Raw genomic sequence first — 25119 nt, 5'->3', positions numbered from 1 at the left:
TCAGACCTACTTTTTTTTCCTCATTTTTTACATGCAGGGTATAACCAAGCCAAATAGCCATAAGCTACACTGTAACTTCATCAACAAGTGCCCTTTAAAACGAACAAACAAACAAACAAACAAAACCTGTGGAAATTCTGTTGTTTCATACAATGGCTTAAAAGATAATTCAAATCCTTCAAATTCCTTATGTGACCAGAGTTTAGGGACAAGTGAATGCAGTGAAAAAGCCTTTCTCATACAGACAAGTTGAAACTCTAATACTTCTATATTGGTTTTAAAATTAGAAATAGTATTTTCCCCTGCTTTTTTATACATCTTGTGACTATTTTGTAGTGTAAAAATTGAGTACATTCATTTAACTATTCAAAAACACCCTCAGGGAGTCTACTGAACTCTGTCTTCCACTCTATCTAGCAGTTTTCATATGAAGCATAGCCCTTTTTCACTCAAGATACAAGGTAGTAACATTTTTTATGTTTGCAAAACGCCAGTAGGTTATAACTCTACAAAACAATAAATAAAGGACATTTTAAACAATAATCAAACATTTTCAACTATCACCTTATATGGCTCGTTAATTTAATACAACCAAATAGAGAAGTCTTTTTAAAATTACATTGTAACTTTTTATGATAGATTTATTGCTGGTTTGGTCAACAATTGCTATAAAAAGGTAAAGCCAGTGTTAGCATTATGTGTGCCAGTTGTGTACACGCACTCAGAATATATATTTTAGAAAGAAAGAAAAAAGAATGCCACAAATGTCACAAAGTTTTGAAGACAGCAACAACAAAAATATCAAAGGCGATGTGTGTTTGAATTACTTGTGTCGTACGCTTTAGTAGTCCACATGTAATTCTGAGTAAATAAGCAGCATATTACATCTCAAAGCACTGTGAAATTTTAAATCTTGTTCCAGGTGTTGTATTTTATTTGGGCATGCTTGTTTGGGGCAATGTTGAATTAAATATTCTCTGTGTGTTGCTAGAAAAAGCTGAAATGTTCTGTTACAGGCACATTCCCAACTGTTCAGTCACTGCATATTCCCAGTAGCTATTCTTATTTGGCTTCTGTTTCATGAAGTCAGAAAACAACTTAGCTAGAAAAATAAAAAACAAAACCCATATACACATAGGGTAGAGGCTCCCTGTGTCTTTTCAGGCAATGAATTTTTAAAAGGTTTGCTTAAAAAAAACTCAATTGGCAATAACAATTGGCAATAGACATTCAGATATAAGCTTTAATATATGGTTTTATTCTGAGACTGGGCAGCTGGGTGATTTGTACTAGATTTGTGTTTTGTTTCTGGGTGTGTTTTTTCACTACTGGTTTTTAGTGTCTCTTTTCCAGACACTGTTGTCTGCATTTTTGTAGACAATGCTAATGTTCTAGCAGATTGCGCTTTACTGTCGAGTTTTATAACTTTAAAATGGTATGGAGAGTGTGTAATTTTAACTAGATGCAGTACTATCATTGCAGTTATCACTAGTAAAATGCAAAAAGACAGAACATGCATATATTAAAAAAATAATACCCATGTTTGGGATACGTTTCTTAATGCCTTGCCTTTCTTCATGCTCCGCTTCTACAGCCTCTTACCATTTTCAATTTTTCCTATTTCTATTTTGCTATTTAATTGGCAAAATGCCTCTGTAGATATTTAAAATGGTTTGACATGATGTTTGAATATCAATATCAATATCCATTTGAGTGACAGAATGATAATTTTTCTCTACTTTTGCCCAGAAGCACTGGGGGACACAGCTGTAGTAGCTATTCTATCATTCACTTTACACACATTAATATCATTCCAAATCCTATGATCTTGACCTTCAGTTAAATTTGCTAGTATAGCAGAAGCCTGTCTAAAATGGATGTGTTGCCTCTTTACTACTATGATATATTCCTTTACCTTTAATGTAATATCACATAAAAAGAGCAACGTATCAAGTTGATCCAATTTGAATAAGCAAGGGAGCAATAAGGCATATATTAATCAAAAACTTATTAGAAAGTATGCAAGCTGCAAGCATCAACTTTTCAACAAGATTTCTAAAAAATATGGCTAAAATAATACAGAACTGTAATTCTCCTGGAGAGCAACTTGTTTTTTTTTCAGATTACATATTAACATTTTTATGACTACAGTTCTCTTTTTAGTTGAAAGCATAGAGATCTGTTGAGTAGCGGCTAGCATATGCAGTTTATAAATTCATCATTTACTTTATATTAGCACGTAACAAATAAACACTATGATGTACTTGTTCTTTTTTCCCTCATGGGCTTGTCACGTGTAAGTAGGGGATTTTACTGTATATCTGTATATGCTAAGGAATTTTACTATATACTGAAAAAAACAGGACATAATACTCATTTTTATTATACTATTTCTTTTGATAGAATTATTCACATGGATACACAAGCATCCTGGCCTGTATCAGGAACAGCGTGGTGAGTAGGACTCGGGAGGTGATGGTCCTCCTGTACTGGGCACTGGTAAGGCCCCACCTCGAGTGCTGTGTCCAGTTTTGGGCCCCTCACCACAAAAAAGACATTGAGGGGCTGGAGCGGGTCCAGAGAAGGGCAACGGAGCTGCTGAGGGGTCTGGAGAACAAGTCTTGTGAGGAGAGGCTGAGGGAGCTGGGGGTGTTCAGCCTGGAGAAAAGGAGGCTGAGGGGAGACCTTATTACTCTCTACGACCACCTGAAAGGAGGGTGTAGCCAGGGGGGGTTGGTCTCTTCTCCCAAATCACAGGTGATGGGACAAGAGGAAATGGCCTCAAGTTGCGCCAGGGGAGGTTCAGGTTGGATATTAGGAAAAATGTTTACACTGAAAGGGTTATGAAGCCTTGGAATGGGCTGCCCAGGGAAGTGGTTGAGGCACCATCCCTGGAGGTGTTCAAAAGATGGGTTGACGCGGTGCTTAGAGACATGGTTTAGTGATGTGGGGGTTTTTTTTGTACGGTTTTCTTTTGTTTTTTTTTTTTTTATCAGTTAGGTTGATGGTTGGACTAGATGATCTTAAAGGTCCCTTCCAACCTAGACAATTCTATGATTCGTCATTATAAAATGGAATAAATGGTTAGAAATTGTCATTATCATAATTACCTATTCTTCTTGCTCTGAATGTAAGAACAGGATTTTGATTAAATAAAGAAGTGCAATGCAATGAAAAGTCACACATATAGATATTTACATGTATGTTCATAGGTAAACTAATTATACATGGAGTGCTTTAGGAACATGTTAGTATGCCAACTTTATTTAACGATTCTCCGTGGAAACTACAGTTCAATAATCAGCCAACTTAAGAATAAAACTGAAACACCTGTGTTCCCTCTCCTTCCAGAATCAATGAAATGCTAGTTGTGTGTTATTATGGGAGGAATAGAGAAGGGCAAAGAAAAAATTACTCCACTGTATAAATCACAGATTGGCCCATAGCTTTGACACTGTCTGTACTTTTTCTCCCCTTGTGTCAGTAAAGGCAAAATAGAAATTAAAAAGCCTTGAAAAAGGGCAACAAGGATGACCAGAAATTTAGGACTGCTTCTGAAAGAGGAAGGATTGGGAAAGCCAGAAACCTTTAGCCTGGAGAGGAAGGAGCATGGGGCAGTATGGCAGTGGTACACAAAAGTAAGGACAGGATGGCTTGGAATCACCTTCTCATACTCCTTTTCCACACTAGAATTAGGGGACATGAAATAAAGCTAGCGGGAGCAGCACCTAAGATTTAAAAAGGGAGGCATTTTTTCATGCAGCAGGCTAGACCTGTGGGTCTGCTTGCTGGATGGTATTGTCACAGAACAGCTGATGTCGGCAGGGTCCTCTGGAGATTGCCTAGTCAAAGCCCCCTCCTCAGAGGACAAGTTTATGTAGGTGCAAGGGAAAACTGTAAGTACTTAGAGACTCACTAACTTCTGCTGAACAAACGACAACACGCTCAGGAGAACCCCTGTTTGAGGGAGCATGAGAGGGTATGGGAGGACAAGTAACACGCATGCACTTTTCATATTCTTTCCTGGAAATCTGCTTAAGGCCACCCTTGGAAATAGCATACAGGGTTAGACAGTTCTTGGCTTGAACCAATACATCCATTCTCCTGTTTTCATCTAACCTAGTACATACACACAATGCAAACCCTAAAATATTCATGATTCACTGAATGTAAAGAACTAAGCAGTTCATTATGAAATCAGCAAGTCACGCAGAAACCATCTTTTTATCTAGATATAAATGGAGGGTCGTCTATTTTCACATAGAGGAGACTGGGAAAGAAAGAGAGTACTATGTGCATATTCACAGCGCACACGAAAGTGAGAACCTACTGTTTTACAACTTGCCTGTTTTCAGAGATTCTGATGTTCCAGTGAATTGGAGTCACTCCTTCCATATCATACAATGACTTTCTTCTTACGCCTATCTCAGTATTCTGAGAAACTTAGACACATAGGTCTGTGTGTGTAATGTGTTCTCTGCGACTTTGGTCAGACCTTGCAGGCTGTCTGCCAACCGCTAAATGAAAGGAAGCTTTCCAGTTAGCAATCTTCTGACAGAAGCGTGACTTTTCTGTTACACGGCATACAAGACCTGAGAGAACGAATACTGTACCCTTAACTCCCTCTTTGGGTTGATGGGAACACACAGCTGTGCAAACGCTCCACGTGTTAAGCCTTCTGAAGTAGAGGAGAACCTTTTGATTATTGCCTGGAGGTAGTGTTGACATGAAAAGCTTCAAAGAACAGTTCTATTTCCTTTGGGATAAAGGACTGAATGTACAGCACTGATATAAGACACCTCTGTTTAAAAGACAGTTTCTTATATACATCACGTTTTTGTTTTGTCATCTAGTTGACTAGGAAGTCATAGGGAAAATGATTATGCAACATAGACTCCTGGTCAGAAAGATTCACAGGATTTTCTATCATTGACCCTTGCCAAATTTCCCTCTTACTTTTTCAAGGTGGACTTTATCATCACAGCAATACGTGCGTTTGTCAGCTTCAGATTGGATTATTACAATTTGCTAAGGGCAATTTCTTACGGAGACACACAAAGCCCAATGAATTCAAAACGTGACTGCACCCATCCTCAGTAGTGTTTCTTCAAGCGCAAACTATATTTTGTTTGATTTGCAATCATCTGCAGCAGCTTTCAGTTTAAATACATGACTGCCATTTATCAAACCCTAAAAGAACTTTGATTCTTCAAAATCATACAGATTAACTCCTTTTGCATACCATGACAGAATTAAATAGCAGCTTTTTTGCATACGTTTGCCTAGGTTGCCCTACAAGACTCTGCACCCCTAGGCTCCCACCACAACCATCTGCTTCATACTAACAATGTATTGTTCACCTTACACATGCTCTAAGAGAAACCATTCTGCTTTATCTTTTCTTAGCTTATGTGCAGTGTTCACGACAGCGCTACAGAGTAATACGTTTTTCAGACTCCTGTTTTCTGTTCATACAGCATCTCCACTCTTGAATTGTTTTAATGCCTTTCCTGGATCCCTGCAGATGCCCAAGCTAGATGTGAGACCTGGTGCTCCAGTGGGACAACTTGCTTACACAGATAAAAAAAAAAAAAATTAAAATAGAAGGGAACTAGAAACAAGATATTTTAAAATCTAAACTTTGTTTCCTTATAGTAGAATACAAGAATATGAATGTACTGATCTTAATTTATTTTTACCAGCACAAGAATAAGATTGTAGGACAGCTTTGTTTTTTAATTATGTTATGCATGTGCTCCAACTGTGGCAAGAAAAGCATTAAATAAAGAAAATACATAAAAGAATGTAATGCAAATGTTTTCATGAGCAATTTGATGTTACTGAAAGAAAAGGGAAGAATAGTTACAAGAAGAAAATGAAAGGCTTTTCAGAGTGCCAAATGGCACATGAAGAATCCCAAGGAAGAAAAAAGAATTAAGTTGCTTACAGGTTTTGTGGGTGTCTTTTCATTGATACTTTAATTTAATGTGATACACTCCATCATAATACTAGTCCCTTATCCTTATGAAAGTCAGAAGTCAGGCTAAATCATACAGATTTCGTATTTTTTCCAGCATAATTTCTACCACTGGAAGATGTCTGAGTGGTATATTTTAAAGATTTCAACAAGGTGTTCCAAGGATACTAGCTGATGTGTACGATGTATTAACATGACTGTTTTTGACAAAATTATTTGCCCTTTAACTTAGTATTCAAATAATTACTAGGCTATATTCTTTTACAAATGCTAGTGAATGCTTGGTTAAATATGAGTCAAAGGTCCTTCAACCTTTCTCATGTACATGTGAGATTATGAACAGCAGTATCCAGCCTTTCACCACTCATCATTGCATTCATTACAGTATTTCATAGCCACAGATAAGAATGAGTGGTAGATATCCTAATAAACATTTTAAAATAACTGCACTTTATTTGGAGGAAATGTAGAAAAACATAGTCATTTTTTAGAATTCTTTCTTCCTAAAATCTCATGAGCTGGAAGAAAAACCTTGACATTCTGTTGATCAGGTATTCTGTTGATCAAATATTCACTCTTACCTGCCCTTGAAATACAAAAATCAAGCCCGCAGAATTGTCTTCTGAGTATAAACTAACCTCTGAAAGGTGCTGCCAAAAAAGCTTCAGTTCTGAACCTAAAAATGTAGTCAAATATATTCCAAAAGGTAAATTTAAACCCCACCAGTTTCCCTGGTATCAAAGGATCAGATCAAACATATTTATAACCTGACACATTTCTAAGACCAACAGACTTATTTTATATCACTAAATACCTTTAAATTCTGAAAAAGAATTACTCGTAGTGGATGACGAAAGACAGAATGACATCAAAAATTACCTCATTTTCCCTAACAAAAATATGACAAACCCAGCTGTGCTATAATGTGCTGAAAAAGTAGAACGAAGCTATAATATTCAACAACTTAACCTAAGGCAAGGCCTGTCATAAGACTGTTGACATTATTTTCACCTGATCCCACTGAAAGCACTGCACAGATAATCCTTCTCAAGATAGTATGACTTCTGAACCTAGTCAGTAGGAAGTACCTGAAATGCACATTTCAAAAAGTCCCAATGCAAGCATAAGTGGGGATGGAGGAATTTTTTAAATTATTATTATTTTTACTTTTTTAAATCTGAAGCCAAACATACTGATGGTCTGGGATCAAAAGATACAAAAGAGAGGAAGGACGCATCATGGATTAAAAATAATGAAAAAAATCTGAGTATTTGGAACAGTTTCTCTTCCTTAAAATACTTGGAAAATACTATGAAAAGGCTTCAGAATTCCTATTACACACTCATTATATCAACCATATGTAGGTTTGATTGAATTGTCTTCTGAAAGCCCCCCTGAGCTCAATGATAGCTTTATTATTAATTTGCTAATTTATATAGTGTTTGTTGTTGTGGCAGCCAGTTCCTTTAATTAAGAAGACTAAAATACAAAGCAAGGTAGGTGGGCATCCTTTCAGATGGTAATCTGTTTCCTGAAGCCCTGATTCAGTGGCAATCTGCCCAGGATAGAACTGAATTACAGCTCCCAGCACCCCTCTCATTTCCAATGAGTTGTTTTAATTTTAAAGCAAGGGTTTGAAGCCACAAAGATATTTCAGATAACACACAATTCAAGAGCTATCCCAAAGGGTATTTTTCATATTCATTTCAGGAAGAAGCCTGTAGGGTTGCTCATGTAATTGATTCCCACATAATTCAAGAAAAGTTGAACCATTCACTGTACTACTGGGTAAAATACCACATACATCATAGCTGAATCTGGCAGTGCTGCCCACAGCTAAGGCAGCCTGACACTTACCCGTTGCTGGACACTTTTCATTATTTGCTATTTCCAGTCTTACCAGCCACCATCCCAAGCCAGATCGCCAAAACAAGGAGACTCTAAATGATATTGGATTTTGTCTTTCCTTCTGCCCATTCCACAGGGAGTGTGTAACAGGCATTAAGACTCCTTATTCATTTGGATGTTTGTGGCGCTTTGCTACAGTAGGAGCTATTTCTCCCTTCCTTATTCCCAGTTATTCTGCTTTTCCATCTCTCGTAACACTCTTACTCTCCAGTCTGTACATGAGTTTTGTTCAGACTGCTTAAAGCAAGTGGAAGGCATGGTAGAAATGGGGGAGTGTTCACATCAGAATGTTTGCAGCACAGGAGCCAACCTGACTTAATGATCTTTTAATGTTTCTTATTTCCACCTTGTATGCACTACTTACTGTGATGCTACAGTAAGTAGCATTACAGTAAGTAGCTACTGAAGGATGAGAGAGTTGTACCTGTCTTCTGAAGCATATCAACATAGAAGAGGCAATCAGATGAAAAAAGTCCTTCCCCTGCATTCCCTCAGAAGAAGAAATTTGTATCAAGTATGGCACTTACCTTTGTGATCTTGGCAACTCTGAAAAAACTGATTTTAATTGCAATTCCTGACTGTGATTCCATGAAGAGCTCCTCTTCGTGGCCACGAGCTCAGAAGCAGGTGCAAGGTACTTACCCTCACAATTTACCTTCCCAAGCAGAAGAGAGGAGACATGTAAGCAATTTAATTTAATTCAGAAGATTCATTTATGAAAGAAGAAAGGGTGCTGCAGCACCCAAAGCTTGAAAAAAAGGAGGCTACAGTGAACATGAGCCAGGAAAGAAGAAACAGGAGAATGCACAGGATTGAATGTTCAGACTGGGATCGAACAACATGGGCTAAACAAATTACCAGACGTGAGCTACAGAAACAGCCTGTCTGCAGGTAGTAGCCACTGCAGTAGGCTAATGTGAACTATTTTAGCATGTATTGAGAGGTTTAAGCTAAACCATAATATATTTGAATTATCGTGGGACCAATACTATTTAATATCTTCATCAATGACATAGAGGGATTGAATGTATCCTCAACAAGTTTGCGGATGACACCAAGCTGAGTGGGCCAGTTGATTCTCTTGAGGGACAGGATACCATCCAGAGGCACCCTGACAGGCTTGAGGAGTGGACCCACGCAAATCTCATACAGTTAAACAAGGTCAAGTGCACCTGGGTCGGGGCAACCCCCTGTATCAAAACAGACTGAGGGATGAAGGGTTTGCGAGCAGCCCTGCCAAGAAGGACTTGGGGGTAGTCATGGATGAAAAGCTGAGCCAGCAATGTGCGCTCGCAGCCCAGAAAGAACCGTGTCCTGGGCTGCATCAAAAGAAGCATGGCAAACAGGTCAACGGGGGATTCTGCACCTCTGCTCCACTCTGATGAGACCCAACCTGGAGTACCGCGTCCAGCTCTGGAGCCCTCAGCACAGGAAAGACATGGACCTGTTGGAGCAGGTCCAGAGGAGGGCCACAAAATGATCAGAAGGCTGGAACACGTCCCCTGTGAGGACAGGCTGAGAGACTTGGGGTTGTTCTGGGGAGACATTACTGTGGCCTTTCAGTACTTCAAGGGGACTTGTAAGTAAGATGGAGAAAGACTTTTTACTGGGCCCTGTAGCGAGAGGACAAGGCGCAGTGGTTTTAAACTCAAAGAGGATAGATTTAAATTGTATATAAGGATGACTTTTTTTACAAAGAGGGAGGTGAAACACTGGCACAGGTTGCCCAGAGAAGCTGTGGATGCCCCATCCCCAGAAACATTCAAGGTCAGGTTGGACTGGGCTTTGAGCAGCCTAATCCAGTGAAAGATGTCCCTGTCCCATGGCACAGGGTTGGACTAGATGATCTTTAAGGGTCCCTTCCAAACTCAAAATACTCTGTGATTCTATGATCATGAATATAATTATTGTATCTCATTTGACATATCTGTTAACATATCTGTTAACTTTTTTGTGTGCCTCGAGTAATTGTAACTTCACCATTTAGTTGTAGTATAGAAACTAATCACAGATGATGACCCTCTCAGATTCTGGAAAACAATGCCAGCAACCAGTGTAAATATTTGCATAAATTACAACAACAGTAACTCCTGGCTGTCCATGGGCATTTGCCTTGTTAATTCTGTTGAGTACTAATGAAATTCTGTAATAATTTACAGAAAGATACAAAGGATCAGAATGTGCAAACTGAGCCACAGATTGGAAGTAATACATTTGTTAATATCTTCTTCATTTCATAGAAGTGAAAAGAGTTTCATTTCTTATAGAACCTTATGAAGCTATCAAATTGTTACACACAACTAAGAATGATCACTCTTGCCTTAACGTTAGCGGGTGATTTTTTTTAAATAAAACTATTGTCCTTAAGCTTCAATTTTGGCCATCAATCAAAATCCAGATACTGAACACATGATTCTATAAGGGAAGATATTTATGCTTCACTATTAAGTATGTATATAAAATATTTTCTTAGTATTTAATATTTCTAAAAGGTAGCAATTGACTAGGGACTTAGATAATAATTGTGAGTTAATGTCTTTATTAGATGTAGTAGAAAATAATATATACAGTCTATAGAGCAGCTTAATTTTAAAGGAACTTCACTATATTACAAGTATATAAGCTATAAAATTACATGTATTTAGTCAGAGGCCTTAAACAGCCAGAGAACGATGATGATGGATCATAGGAAATTTCTTTGGATACACTTCTGTGCACACATACTATACAAACTAGCTGTCCTCTCAATTTGATTGCAAATGAACTTTCTCTTTGAGTACAAAACACAGGAGTACATACGTATCTGTAAACTTAATGATTTCAAATGTTTTAGGGTCAGTTTATGTCAGAAGTTTCTACATGCAATTCTGAAAAGCGCTGGAAGATGAATTTCCAGGAAAAGGGTCTGATGTTAAACAGCGAATGGTTTAAGACAACAATATTCTTGAGCACTAGATTAAGCATCAAATCCAATTGAGTTCACATACTGCATGTAGTAACAGCACCACCCAGAAACCTTAGCAAATCAATGTGTATTAACTAAAGCAGTTACATGACAGCCTTCACACTAACCTGCAATGAAATGTTCTTCCAGGTCCATCAACGCATACACCTCCATTGGAACAGAGAACTGAGTACAGGGTGGGCTCACTGCAAACATCGACGTCAACTTCACAAAGCCTGCCGGTATACCCGCTCGGGCAGGTACAAACAAACGCGCTGACTGAGTCTTGACAAGAACCACCATTAATGCAGGGAGCAGATTCACACTCCTGGGGAGAGAAATAATAATACACTGACTACCCAGCTTTAAAACACACTTACTCATTCATAGCAACAGCAAGAGACTGACTCTGGAGATCAGAGAGCGTTGCACTTCTTTTATTGTATGATAAGTCTCTAATTTGGGGCAATTTTTGTTTATACAGAGGTCCTTTGTTAGAACTCGTACTCTTGAAACTATGCTTGTTCCTACTAATTAATCTTGGAGAAATGCAAATATAGTTTTATATAAGCAGTCTTATAGCCATAAGTATGTGCTTTCCACTCATGATTCCTTTATTAAATTTTAAAGCATGTTTTCCAGCCATAGTTTATATGATTACTCCTTCTATATAGTAGAATAAGGCCCTATTATAGTAGGGCCTACTGCAGTGAAAAAAGTCACATTAGTAAGATGATTCTGGGCAGAATAAAATATTACTTATATTAACCAACGCACACAAGACTTTTATCAAACATTTGCTGATAAATGCTTTCTTATTACCAGTTAATGCATAATATTGCAAATAGAAACGCGTAGAAATGTTTATGTGTTCACATAATAACAATTCACTCTGATAAAGCTAATGTGAAAGTCATCAATTTCAAACCATGCAAAGTAGCGGCAAATTAATGTTTCTCCAGAATTACAGGAGAATTTAGTTAGTGAAATTGCCAGTGCAAAAATGTGGGTTTGCCCTTGAGCACAGAGACCTAGTTTTTGCCTATATCCCAAAAGAGTTTTACTTTGCTGCTGCCACCCAAACAGTCTAGCTAAATCCAGTATTTTAAATTTATTCTCACACTGCTGTAACTTTAGAAGGTTTAATTCTTTAAGGATATCCAAGGGCACTCAGATTTCCTGTGGGTACTACAGTTGCTTTGACAGAATGTAAATTCAGATATCCATGGGGAATTATGAGAAAACAACTTATTTTCCTATAAGCTCTCCGGCTGAGTGTCTATAGGATGATTTATTAGTGAGCATTACATAAACTAATTGAATTATACATCCCACAGGAAGATGGGGATAGTTCTGCAGACTGCCAAAAATCCTGTATCTAGGTTCTAGAAGTAGTCTTTTGCTATATTAGTTACATTTATTGTTGGCAAACATAAGTCTTCCTTGTTTTGTTTATTAAAAAATCTCAATTCACACTTCCAACTTTCTGGCTTTTTTTCTATTCCAGTAACTTCTCTTGTCTAGTCTTCTTAATTTGCATTCACTTGTATCCCTCTCTGCTACTTCTCTTTTTACAGCTTGGCATATTAGCAGGGTCAATTAAAAATCTATCATTTAATGTATTGAATTTTTACCTAATTATAATTCAAAAGTTAAAATTAAAAAAATATCAAAATCATCAATGTAACTAAGGATAACTTCAGTGCTCAGACACGTGTTCACAGCTGTGACTCAATACGCCATCACAGTCATACTAAATTGCAAACAATGTAAAACCTTTCCGTTTTCCTCTGTGGAATATATTGTTCTTGCAAAGTTTTACAAAACTGCTCACCGTAATTAGTTTTTACAGTAATATAAAAAGCAGACAGCTTGTAGGAAAGAAATCACACCTATCACTTTCCAGTTTATTTTAATGCATAGCAGTTAAAAGTCCACCATTAGAGAAGGGCTGGTCTGCAGTGTTCTTAACTCAAGCAAGAAAATTGTTTCAGTGAACAGACACATACCTATGTTAAAAATGTCACACATAACTTTATGCCAAAGTAGGAGACACACCACATCACCACCAAATGGTGTAATTCGTAGTATAAAAGAACAAGGACATTAGCTGACAAACTGAGGTTGCAACACAGCTGTGACCAGCTCCTGCCTACCCCAGACCCTACCAGGGACTGACTTTACAGCTTGGCATTAGGGAACAGCCGGCTCTAAGGAAAATCCCAGCTACCCTGATTCCCTGAAGACAAGCTCACCTAACCAACGACGCTATTTCAGTTTTGTCTTCCTTTTTATAATGGGAGGTTGAATCTTAACTATCCTCCCTAAGTAGAGTTTTCCCAAATCAAGGCAACATTGCAGGGACTCACAGTCCTAGAACCATCCATCCCCTCTCTTCTCCAGTACAGCACAAGAAAAAGACTTTCTTGGGCACCTCAGGTGCTCAGTTCTCAACCTAATAAAATGTCCTTTATCCTTTTTTACCCTAGAAATGATCAGATCCTGCAAAAGGAAAACTGCTTTTGAATAACTAAACAAAATTATATTCACAAAGATGGGTCATTTTAGTTTTTCCTAAACAAAAATTTGTTGATCTATAACACTGTCACAATTACTCACCTATTTATACTTAATTTCGTACCTTCTTGTTTTCAATGGGTCTTTTTAAAATTTACTAAATTTGAAATGCTATTTTCATCTGGAATTTAAAAATGCAAAAATTTTAAGCTTCAAAGATAAAGTCTTACTTTTACAGTAAAATTTTACAAATAACCTGTTTGAGTAAAACAAATATCAAAACAAATAACACCACCATTCACTGAAATCGGTGAGAGCAGATTGGTCCCTTGAAAACTTAGACTATTTGGTTGGCAGAGAATTCAGAAAATAAATACCAAGTTTAAATGCTGACAAATAACTCATGCTAATAGACTGAATGTTGTTGATCTGCAGATAAATATGGGTGACTTCAACTTTTTGACATTAGAATCAAATGTTTGCCAGTATTAGAAAAGAAACCTATTTTGCAGTATCTCACTGATCACAAGACCAGTTTCTGTTTCATTTTTCTCTTTCCTTTCCTCAGTCCTATTTCGGAGGGAAAGGAGGTATACAGCGTTGTGAGCAAAAGGGAAGCTCTGTTACCATCCCTATACACTCATACACTCATAATATTCCTAAAGTTGGCACATTTATGGGAACAAAAAAACTGTAGATTATGTTACAGAACATGAAACGCACGCTCATTTTGACCAGGAATCCAGGCCTGAAGCCCCAAATAAATTTGATTTTCACTTTCAAAGGGGAATAAACTTATTCAGGAAATTCCAGTGGTTTCAGATTACGAGAATTTCAGGCGCCATTCTGGTTTATGATGTTCTTAATTCCTTCCTCTATCCCCTGCTATTTCCTCACCCCAACTCGTGCTGCATTGTCTTCTTAGTTGTGTCAAAATAATAGACCAAGATACTTGTTAAAAAACCAAAACTATACAACAATGAAATCAGAATAAAGTAACCTTTTTTCTATGTTTTTGGAATGACAGTTTTCTGATTTTTTCTCAGCACACGACCCATAATCAGTAATGCAGGAATAGAATGGAAACTATCACGGAGGGCAGAACTATTTGAAGACGAGGAGAATGGAAGTTCTTAAGTCAGCACTGAGACTTAGAAGGAACAGAGAGAGACCATCGAAGTCTGACTGAAAGTTTTAAAATCTAGCTAGATAACGAAAAAAAGTAAAAACAGGATAGGTTGAAAAGGAATCTGTACTTAAGAAGTAAGAATGCAGAGTTATTTTCTGCACAAGCCCTTGTGATAACGCTTTTTAGAAAGTTGTTTTCTAAATATAGTTATTTTAACTTGAGCTACCAATGCATGTGCAAGCAGGAGTAGCTGCCTGCAGAAATTTGTCCTTTGTTAGTGAGACATCACCTCTGCTTTAAATAGCCTTGTGCAGTAATAGTGAGAAGAAACATCACCTTAAGATTCCAGATGCCACAGCAGACACGAGTGTTTTTAAAAAAGTAGGCAGAAATCAGCGTTTCCTTTTGACAGGTAGGGTATTTGTAACGTGCTTGAATGCACTGGCAGCATGAAAGGATTTCACAGGTGGGACTTTATAATTTCAAAATTGACGTCTGACAAGAAACATCTGAAAAAGTTTCAATGGAAGATGAAGAAATAACTGTGAATGTAGTAGCAGCAGGAGTAGTTAACGCAGCCAGCGGTGCCTGAACAGAACTGCCGACACATCCACCTGCAGTGTCACTTACTCCAAGATGAAATCTATGCGCAGAAGTACTTCTTCATTACATTATAACATTTATTTTTATGCCAGCACGGGTTCATGGAAGACAGGACGTGCTTGACAAACCTGATCTCCTTCTATGACAAAGTGACCCGCTTGGTGGACGAGGGAAAGGCTGTGGATGTTGTTTACCTGGACTTTAGTAAGGCCTTTGATACAGTCTCCCACAGTATCCTCCCGGAGAAACTGGCTGCCCATGGCTTGGATGGGAGGACTCTCCACTGGGTTAAAAACTGGCTGGAGTTGTGGTGAATGGGGTTAAATCCAGTTGGTCATGAGTGGTGTCCCCCTGGGCTTGGAACTGGGGCCAGTTCTCTTCAACATCTTTATCAATGATCTGGATGAGGGGATCGAGTGCACCCTCAGTAAGTTTGCAGATGACACCAAGTTGGGTGGGAGTGTTGACCTGCTGGAGGGTAGAAAGGCTTTGCAGAGGGATCTGGACAGCCTGGATTGACGGGCTGAGGCCAATGGGATGAGGTTCAACAAGGCCAAGTGCCAGGTCCTGCACTTGAGTCACACCAATCCCATGCAGCGCTACAGGCTTGGGGCAGAGTGGCTGGAGCTGCCCGGCAGAAAAGGACCTGGGGGTGTTGGTCGACTGTGGGCTGAACATGAGCCAGCAGTGTGCCCAGGTGGCCAAGAAGGCCAACAACATCTTAGCCTGTATCAGAAACAGCGTGGTGAGTAGGACTTGAGAGGTGATCGTCCCCCTGTACTGGGCACTGGTGAGGCCCCACCTCGAGGGCTGTGTCCAATTTTGGGCCCCTCACCACAAAAAAGACAGTGAGGGGCTGGAGCGGGTCCAGAGAAGGGCAACAGAGCTGCTGAGGGGTCTGGAGAACAAGTCTTGTGAGGAGCAGCTGAGGGAGCTGGGATTGTTCAGCCTGGAGAAAAGGAGGCTGAGGGGAGACCTTATTACTCTCTACAACCACCTGAAAGGAGGGTGTAGCCAGGGGGGGTCGGTCTCTTCTCCCAAGTCACAGGCAATAGGACAAGAGGAAATGGCCTCAAGTTGCGCCAGGGGAGGTTCAGGTTGGATATTAGGAAGAATTTCTTCACTGAAAGGGTTATTAAGCCTTGGAATGGGCTGCCCAGGGAAGTGGTTGAGGCACCATCCCTGGAGGTGTTCAAAAGATGGGTTGACATGGTGCTGGGGGACATGGTTTAGTGATGGTTTTTTTGTCAGAGTTAGGTTGATGGTTGGACCAGATGATCCTGAAGGTCCCTTCCAACCTAGACAATTCTATGATTCTATGATTCTAATAACTTTGTGTAACTTCTACCAACAATTTCCTAGCAATTAATGATTAAAAAAAAACCCAAAAACAACAAACCACACAAAGAATAAAATACCAAAATTAAACTTCCCCCCAAAATCACAAAATTACTTTCAGTTCCTTGTTGGAGTTCTCAGCAAAAATATTCAATTTAGAAAACAGAGATAGTGCTGAGATCTCCAGATACCACCGGCAGTCGTAGCACTGAAAGACTGAGGGGCAGTAACAGCGAGGACAGCTTTTCTTTCTTTGGTTTTTCTGTTTGATTCCTCAGGACTGCCTGGAAACAGCGAGTGCTCTTCTTTTCTTATTCTTGCAGATGTCTTTATTACTTCCGAGCAACGCTTTCACTTTTAGTCTTCTCTGAGAACACAGAAAATCTCATCCTTTGACTGGGACCTCTTTGGCTGACTCAGCGTGTCAACAGGAGATGTAAGCTTTTCCCGTTGCTGCATCGGGGTACAAGCTCTGTGTGCGAGCTTCTCCAAATCCACAATTAGCCTGGCCTCATAGGCCTATCATACTCTTGCCCAATCAGTAACACGCTCTTCTGGGCGTTGCAGATCATTCCCCTTAAGAAATGAAATTGAGGTAATTCAGGTATCTCTCTGGTCCAGCCCTGTTACATGAGCCTGATGTGGTGAGGTTTTGTTTAGAGGCGGGGGCTGCGCAGCTGAGCCGTGCGGCCACGGTGGCGGTGCCTCTGGGAAATCACAGAATCACAGAATCTTCATGGTTGGAAGGGACCTTTGAGATCATCAAGTCCAACCACAAAAAAACCCAACAAAGCAAACAAACAAACAAAAACCCAAAACAAAACAAATACCCACAACAACACACCACACCCACCCACAAACAGACACAAACCAACAGTCTTGGGCACTAGAGCATGCCCTGAAGTGCCACGTCTACACGTTTCTTAAATACCTCCCGGGATGGTGACTCCACCACCTCCCTGGGCAGGCTGTTCCAGGGCCTGACCACCCTCTCAGTAAAGTCATTCTTCCTAATATCTAATCTAAACCTCCCCTGCCCCAATTTCAGACCATTTCCTCTGGTCCTGTCATGATTCCCTTGGGAGAAGAGGCCAACACCCACCTCTCTACACCCTCCATTCAGGGAGCTGTAGAGGGCAATGAGGTCTCCCCTCAGCCTCCTCTTCTCCAAACTAAACATGCCCAGTTCCCTCAGCCTCTCCTTGTATGACTTGTTCTCCAGACCCCTCAGCAGCTTGGTGGCTCTCCTCTGGACACTCTCCAGCAGCTCAATGTCCTTCCTGTAGTGAGGGGCCCAGAACTGAACACAGCACTCGAGGTGAGGCCTCACCAGTGCCCAGTACGGAGGCACCATCACTGCCCTACTCCTGCTGGCCACGCTGTTCCTGATACAGGCCAGGATGCCGTTGGCCTTCTTGGCCACCTGGGCACACTGCTGGCTCATGTGAAGCCGGCTGTCCACCAACACCCCTAGGTCCTTTTCTGCTGGGCAGCTTTCCAGCCACTCTTCCCCAAGCCTGTAGCGTTGCCTGGGGTTGTTGTGACTGAAATGCAGGATCCGGCACTTGGCCTTATTGAACCTCATCCCATTGGCCTTGGCCCATTGAAAGCGTGTTTAAGAAAAGGGTATAAAACATTGGGCAGCAAAGCATCACAGGAGTGAGGAAAAAGTGTGAAAAACAGTCCTGCAGACACAAAGGTCAGAAAAAAAGGAGGAGGAAGAGGTACTCCAGGCAATCTCCACCAGAGATTCCCCTGAAACCCCTCAGAAGACCACTGTGAAGTGCACTGGCCCCTTCCAGCCCATGGAGGACCACAGGGGAGCAGACATCCACATTGCCGCATGTGTGAACAGCCATCCACCTCCAAGGAAACCAGAAGGCCAAAAGAGCTGCTCCTCAGGCCTCATCAGGTTCTTCCTGCTCTAAAGGGATTTGTTCCTTTCACTGTCACCAAAAAAAAGATGGTAAATTCCCCCAAATAACTTCAGCTAGGGTGCTCTGCGCATTCCTCACAAATCACCACATCTGTAAATGATGCCCAGTACTCACACTCTGCAGCATACCAATACTCCTCTCCCCAGCTCATCTTTTAGAATACAGCTTCAATAAGATCCCTTGTAAATAAATGAAATGATTTAATGAAATAGAAATTAATGCAGTTGTGATTATTTATATAGAGTTTTTATCAACTCTTCACCAATCTGACACACTTCATTCTCATCCAAATATCTTTGAGTTTTCTTTTATCGTATCTCAGAGTAAGCAGGAGGGCTCCCGTTCAGTAGGCTTTTTTTTTTTTTGTTTGAGTCTGTTTTCTTCAGTGAAGCATAACTTTTCCCATTTTGATCTAGCAGGGAATCCTTTGAGTTTATGTGTTGTTAACAGGTAACGGCCTTGGAAAAGATCTGAAAGTTATAATGGACAAGCTATCAACAGGAACTCCCATCGCAATGCTATGGAAAAAAATTGCTACTGCTATCCTTAAGTCTTCAGAGAGAGGAACTATGACTTACACTTAGACAATTGATTATTCCTCTTTTTATGGCTAGGGGAAATTGAAACATAGTTCCAGGTTCAAGAACCTGTTTATTATAAAGGATGCCGAGAGAGTATAAAATGATTTAGGTACCAGACAAAATGCTTTACAGTAAGCTAAGTCTAAGGAAAATAACACTTAACAGAATCTTTAGGCTAGGATTTTTTTCAAAACCATTATGACATCATATATTTCAATTTTACATGATACTGCCAAAAACATAAGTAACATATGTGGGTTAAAATTGATTAAACGAATTCATGGACTACAGGTCTGTTTCTAGCTATTAAAAGGAATAATCAGTGTGAGTTCTTTGCTATAAGAAGTTCCAGAACTCTTGATGGCACTATGAGTTTTCCTACGTTTAGTTTATCACCAAGAAAATTGACAGAAGGAGAGATAATGGCAGTGCACAGTTATTTTCAAGAAAGCATTATACATTAAGGAGTATTTTAACTCCCAGAGAAAGTCAGTACAAAAATGACTACCTGAATTCCCAAATCCAGATATACTCAGCTAAAGTCCAACTTTACTACTGAGAGTCAGCCACTGTAAAACCGTCAAAAGTAGTTGATATCTCACCTCCTTATTTTTTAAAGACTGGATACATCTCTAAAACATATGCTTTAGGCAAACATAAGTTAAATGTACTAGTTTCCATGGGTAAATTAAAGGACTATACAGATTTCTGACATGAGAACAGAACGGTGATGTTCTGAATTTATTTTTACTAAATTATTGTCATGGTACATGTAAGTCCTCATTTATTTTCTTAGCAAGACAATTTAAAAGTGAAGGCAAAAAAGTGAAAGAATATTAAGATTTCTAGTTATGCAACTCTTTTAAGAGTAGGTTTTGTTAAGAATCCTTAATTCAAACAGTGCAAAACAAGATCCACTACATATACTAGAGCACAATGATTTATTATTTCTTGTTCTCTGAATAGCATGGTGTAGTAGATCTTGTTTGTACTAGGAAGGGAATGACTGTCCCTTAAGAGAGCCCACCTGGCGTGGCACAGCCCACTGCTTCTGCCGGCAGGGAATTGTTCTGGAATCTGGACTCTGATCTAGAAAGGCACAGCACTTTGCTCCAGGCATATTGCTCCCTCATCCAAATCTGTGGGTCCATACTGACATCTGTCTTTGGAAGTGAGGTCAATCTGTCTAAGAAATTCCAACCTACTATGTATCACACTGTATCATTTCTATTCTCACAATCCATAGCTTGAAATAATTATGAAGGGGTGCATTTTAGCAAATGAATAAAAATAGTGAAAATCCACTATTTTTCCAAATACTGTCTCAGTTCAACTCTGTTTCTAAAAACAAAATTTAGAAGTGCATTTTAGAAGTTAGGATTTTTTTTCTTAATAAAAAATTTCTAACAACATCTCAAAATCTATTTCTATAAAAGTGAGTCAAGGCAAAAAAACCCCTCAATTTTGATGATAGGTGGGGTTTTATTTAAGTGAAGTTTTCCTTTGCGTCAAGAAAGGTAATTAGAAAGCGGACTACTTCTGAACATAACTAACTCGTGCAAATCCACTCTGAGGGGAAAAAAAGTCTACTTGAAATACACATAAGCTACTTACAAATCTACTTTTTTGATATACTTGTATGTCTGCGGTGCATTATACAGTCTAATTTCCCCTGAATACTTATGATATAAAGCCCAGAGTATCATTTGCTGATTTCTTTGTAGACAACTATGGCATAAATACCTGTAAGGAAAGACTTGAAGCCAAAAAAAAGGTAGTGTCCTGAAACATCAATTCAGAGAGCGGAAGCAAGCACCCTGGTATCTGTGAGAAAACTGGATTCCTGGTGGAAGTCACTGACTTGTAGAAGGAAGAAGGAGACAGAGCTTTAAAACTGACTCATTTTGATGGAGATGAACGGAAAGAGATAGGAAAGGAATTCAAAGATAGATACTGCACCAGAAAAGAAAGACGCTTCAGGAGTCAGGTTTGCAGTCATTTTATGATAGGATTGAGGGTAAAATTACTCTCAGGTCGAAAGCAGAGGTTTTTGTGATAAACAAGAGCTTAAGAGTTTGCATTAGAATTAAAAAAAAAAAGTAGGCAGAAAGGAATTCAAAGATAGATACTGCACCAGAAAAGAAAGACGCTTCAGGAGTCAGGTTTGCAGTCATTTTATGATAGGATTGAGGGTAAAATTACTCTCAGGTCGAAAGCAGAGGTTTTTGTGATAAACAAGAGCTTAAGAGTTTGCATTAGAATTAAAAAAAAAAAGTAGGCAGAAAGGAAATCAATGCTGTAAATAATTGTTTTAGAAACTAATTCATGTGTTAAAGCATTTTCATTTGGTGGATTAAATACAATATTTTGTAGAATGAAGTGGGAAAACTTATTGCCATATTTCAGAATGTTGCATTTATGCAACATCATTCAATTCAAAATGAGATCAAAATGACCAAAATATTTTCCTTGAAATTTGGAATTATAGACAAAAGGAGAAGAGAAAAATAACAAAAATTAGCCTATTTTTTAGACAGCAATACAGAGCAGGAAAATACTGGATCAGACCAGTGCTCCATCTGGCCCAGTATTCAGTCTATACCAGTGGCGGAGAGAAAGCTACTTGAGGAAAATCATGTGAACTTTGCCACTTTCTACAGTCCATGTCCAACGCATCCTCCCAGCAAGCAGAACTGCTGAATCAGACATGATAAACAGCGCTTCCCTGAATGGCTGATTTGACAGTCATTTATGGACCTGTTGTCCACGACTTGCCTAATTCTTCTGAACCTAATAAGAGATCCCCTGCCTCCCCAGTCTTCTGTGGCAGCAAGTTATAGAGGTTCTCTGCTTCCTGTCAAAGAAAATACTTTTATTTCTTCCAAATGTTTCTTTGCCTATTTTCATCATGTCCTCCCAATTCATTTACTACAGGATCTGGTGAAAAAAATTCCATTTAAGTTTATCTATCACTGTCATGGTTTTCTCAACCTTAATTACATTCGCCTCAGCTTTCTCCCCTTCAGACGGAATAGTTTCAGCCATTTAATCTCTCCTTACAAGGCAACTATAAAATTCCTTATGAGTCCACCCATCAAATCTGTATCTCTCCCATTTAGAGAGCAGGGTTCTGTGGGTGACTGTGTCAAAAGACTTAGGGAGGTCCAGATAGATGAAATCCACAGATCTCCCCTCATCCACTGATGCAATCACCCCATCATAGAAGGCCACAAGGTTGGTCGGGCAGGACTTGCCCTTGGTGAAGCCATGCTGGCTATCTCAAACCACCTCCCTGTCCTCCATGTGCCTTAGCATAGCTTCTAGGAGGACCTGTTCCATGATCTTCCCACGCACAGAGGTGAGGCTGACAGATACTTGCCAGGTCCTCCTTTCTACCCTTTTTAAAAATGGGTGTAATGTTTCCCTTTTTCCAGTCGCTGGAGACTTCACCTGACTGCCACGACTTTTCAAATATCAGGGAGAGTGACTTGGCAACTACCTCAGCCAATTCCCTCAGGACTCGGGGAGGCATGTCATCAGGTCCCATAGACTTCTGTGTGTTCAGGTTCCTCAGGTGGTCATGAACCTGATCGTCTCTTAAAGTGGGAGGGACTTTGCTCCCCCTGTCCCTGCCTTGTGGCTCATCCACTCGAGAGGTGTGCGGAGAGAGGTTGCCAGTGAAGACTGAAGCAAAAAAGTTAAGTAACTCAACCTTCTCCTCTACCATTTTTACCAATTTTCCAGCTTTGCTCATCATGGGGGGTATGCCTTCTTTGACTTTCCTTTTCTGGCTGACATACTTGTAGATTATTATTATTATAACTTCTTATTATTCTTTGTGTCCCTTCCGAAGTTCAGCTCCAGCTGCGCCTTGGTCTTCCTGACCCCATCCCTACACAACCAGGCAGCATCCCTGCACTCTACCCAGGATCCCTGTCCCTGCTTCCACTGCCTGTGCATCTCTTTCTTGCACTTTAGTTTGACCAGCAGGTCTTGACTGAAGCATGCCGGTCTCTTGACTTCCTTTCCCGATTTCATATGCCTGGGGATCGAGAGCTCTTACACTGCGTGGAAAGCGTCCTTAAAGACTTGCTAGCTCTGTTCTGCTCCCCTGTCCTCGAGAGCAGTTTCCCAGGGGGTCCTATTGACTAACTCCTTGAAGAGCTGGAATTTTGCTTTCCTAAAATTCAGGGTCCTGACTTAACTCTTCCCCTGATCCACATTCCTCAGAACTGCGAACTCCGCCAGTCCATGATCACTGCAGCCCAGGCTGCCTCCAGTCTTGACACCACTGATCAGCTCACTTGCATTGGTGACTAAGAGGTCCAGAAGCACATCCCCTCTAGTGGGGCTGTCTATTATCTGACCTTGATGCACTTCAGGAGTCTCCTGGATTGCCTACAGCTTGCCATGCTACTTTTCCAACAGATGTCGGGGTGTTTGAAGTCCCCCAGCAGGACAAGAGCCTGCGAGCCTGATGCCTCCTGTAGCTGGGGTAAGAAGGCTTCATCCATAGGCTCCCCTTGATCGGGCAGCCTGTAGTAGACACTAACCACAAGGTTCCCTTTGCTGCCTTGGTCTCTAATTCTTACTCATAGTCTTTCAACCTGCTCGTGGCTATTCTTCAGACACAGCTCTTCACACTCTATCCCTTTCTTGATACAGAGGACAAAACATTTGCCCCTCCTTCCTTGCCTGTCCCTTTCGAACAGCCTGTTGCCATCAATAGCTGCACTCCAGTCATGGGATTCATCCCACCAGATTTCAGTAATAGAAAATAGGTCGTAGTTTTCTAGCAGCCCAGTGGCTTCCAGCTCCTCCTGTTAGTTGTCTATGCTGTGTGCATTGGTGTACAGGCACTTCAGCTGGGCTGTTGGCCATGTCACCTTCTTAGAAGAATGCCCCTTAAATCCTTCCCTAAGAGGAGGGTCTGGCTGGCATATTGGACCCTCTGTTCCCCTTAGAAGGGAGTTGCCTGCAACTATAACCCATCTTTTCTCCTTCATGGAGGTGGTCATGATATGGGGGGTAGACCTTTCTGACCTTGGCAGCACTTCTGGTGAATATGGACCGTCATCCACATCTTCCATTGACTGGCCTTCCACATTCAGAGCCTCATACCTGTTATACAGAGGCACCTGGGAAGGAGATGGGAAAGGAGGGGTTTCACCTGCTGCCCCGAGTGTGGACTTACATTCATTCACTCCTGTCCTTTAAACTACGGCCTTCAGCCTGGCGGGGGGGGGGGGGGTGGGGGTGGGGGTGGGGGTGGGGGTGGGGAGAGGGGGGTGAGGGGGTGGGAAGCATACAGGATCCCCTTGATCTTGGGGTCCTTCTGGTGGCTCTTTCCGTTTCTTTCACGGTGACGGCAGAGCATGGTTCCACCAGTCTATCTCTTTCTCAAACTCCCTGAGCAGATCGTTCACCTGGTCACACCTCACACAGCTGCTCTCACTACCACCATCCACCACCAGCAAAAGGCTCTGGCACTCCCTTCAGCCCAAGACCCTGACAGCTGAATGTTTCCATGGGAGCTCTGCCTGGGTTGCCGAGTGCAGAGGACATGGCTTACTACCGGGTGGACACCATAGTTAAGCTTCTTCTGAGAGGGTGACAACCACCAGTTGAACTCACCCCTTGAGCTGTGAGGGTCGCTATGCCCTTCCTGTGTGAACTGCTGGGCCACGTGCTGTTCTCCTGCTCTGCTGGCGGTGCTCCTGGTCACTCACGCTCCTCAGGCTTCTTTAGATAGGTGTGGGGTGGTTGCAGTTGCTCTGGCAATTCCCAGACCTCATCAGTGCTTCACACGAGAGCTGCCACTTACCAATTACTGTCACAGGCAAAACAGACTGTGACCGTTCCTCTGTACTGGGCACCGGTGAGGCCCCACCTTGAGTGCTGTGTTCAGTTCTGGGCCCCTCACTATAGGGAGGACATTGAGCTGCTGGAGCGTGTCCAGAGGAGAACCGCCAAGCTGGTGAGGGGTCTGGAGAACAAGTCATACAAGGAGAGGCTGAGGGAACTGGGCATGTTTAGTTTGGAGAAGAGGAGGCTGAGGGGAGACCTCATTGCCCTCTACAACTCCCTGAAAGGAGGGTGTAGAGAGGTGGGTGTTGGCCTCTTCTCCCAAGGGAATCATGACAGGACCAGAGGAAATGGTCTGAAGTTGTGGCAGGGGAGGTTTA

At 40.8% G+C, this 25119-nt stretch overlaps 1 protein-coding gene across 1 annotated transcript in view; it reads right to left on the bottom strand.

Moving 5' to 3' along the window:
* EYS (eyes shut homolog) overlaps window positions 1-25119 on the bottom strand; it is an 895325-nt gene that overhangs the window by 458335 nt on the left and 411871 nt on the right. Inside the window, exon 29 of the mRNA XM_074153627.1 lies at window positions 10958-11157. Coding sequence (XP_074009728.1) covers window positions 10958-11157 — 200 coding nt within the window. The remainder of the gene's footprint in view (window positions 1-10957; window positions 11158-25119) is intronic.

The sequence above is a fragment of the Numenius arquata genome, chromosome 9 (assembly GCF_964106895.1).
Source record: "Numenius arquata chromosome 9, bNumArq3.hap1.1, whole genome shotgun sequence".
Classification (NCBI taxonomy): Eukaryota; Metazoa; Chordata; class Aves; order Charadriiformes; family Scolopacidae; genus Numenius; species Numenius arquata.
The sequence above is the reverse complement of the archived record's forward strand: the minus strand, read 5'-3'. Positions and strand labels throughout refer to the sequence as shown.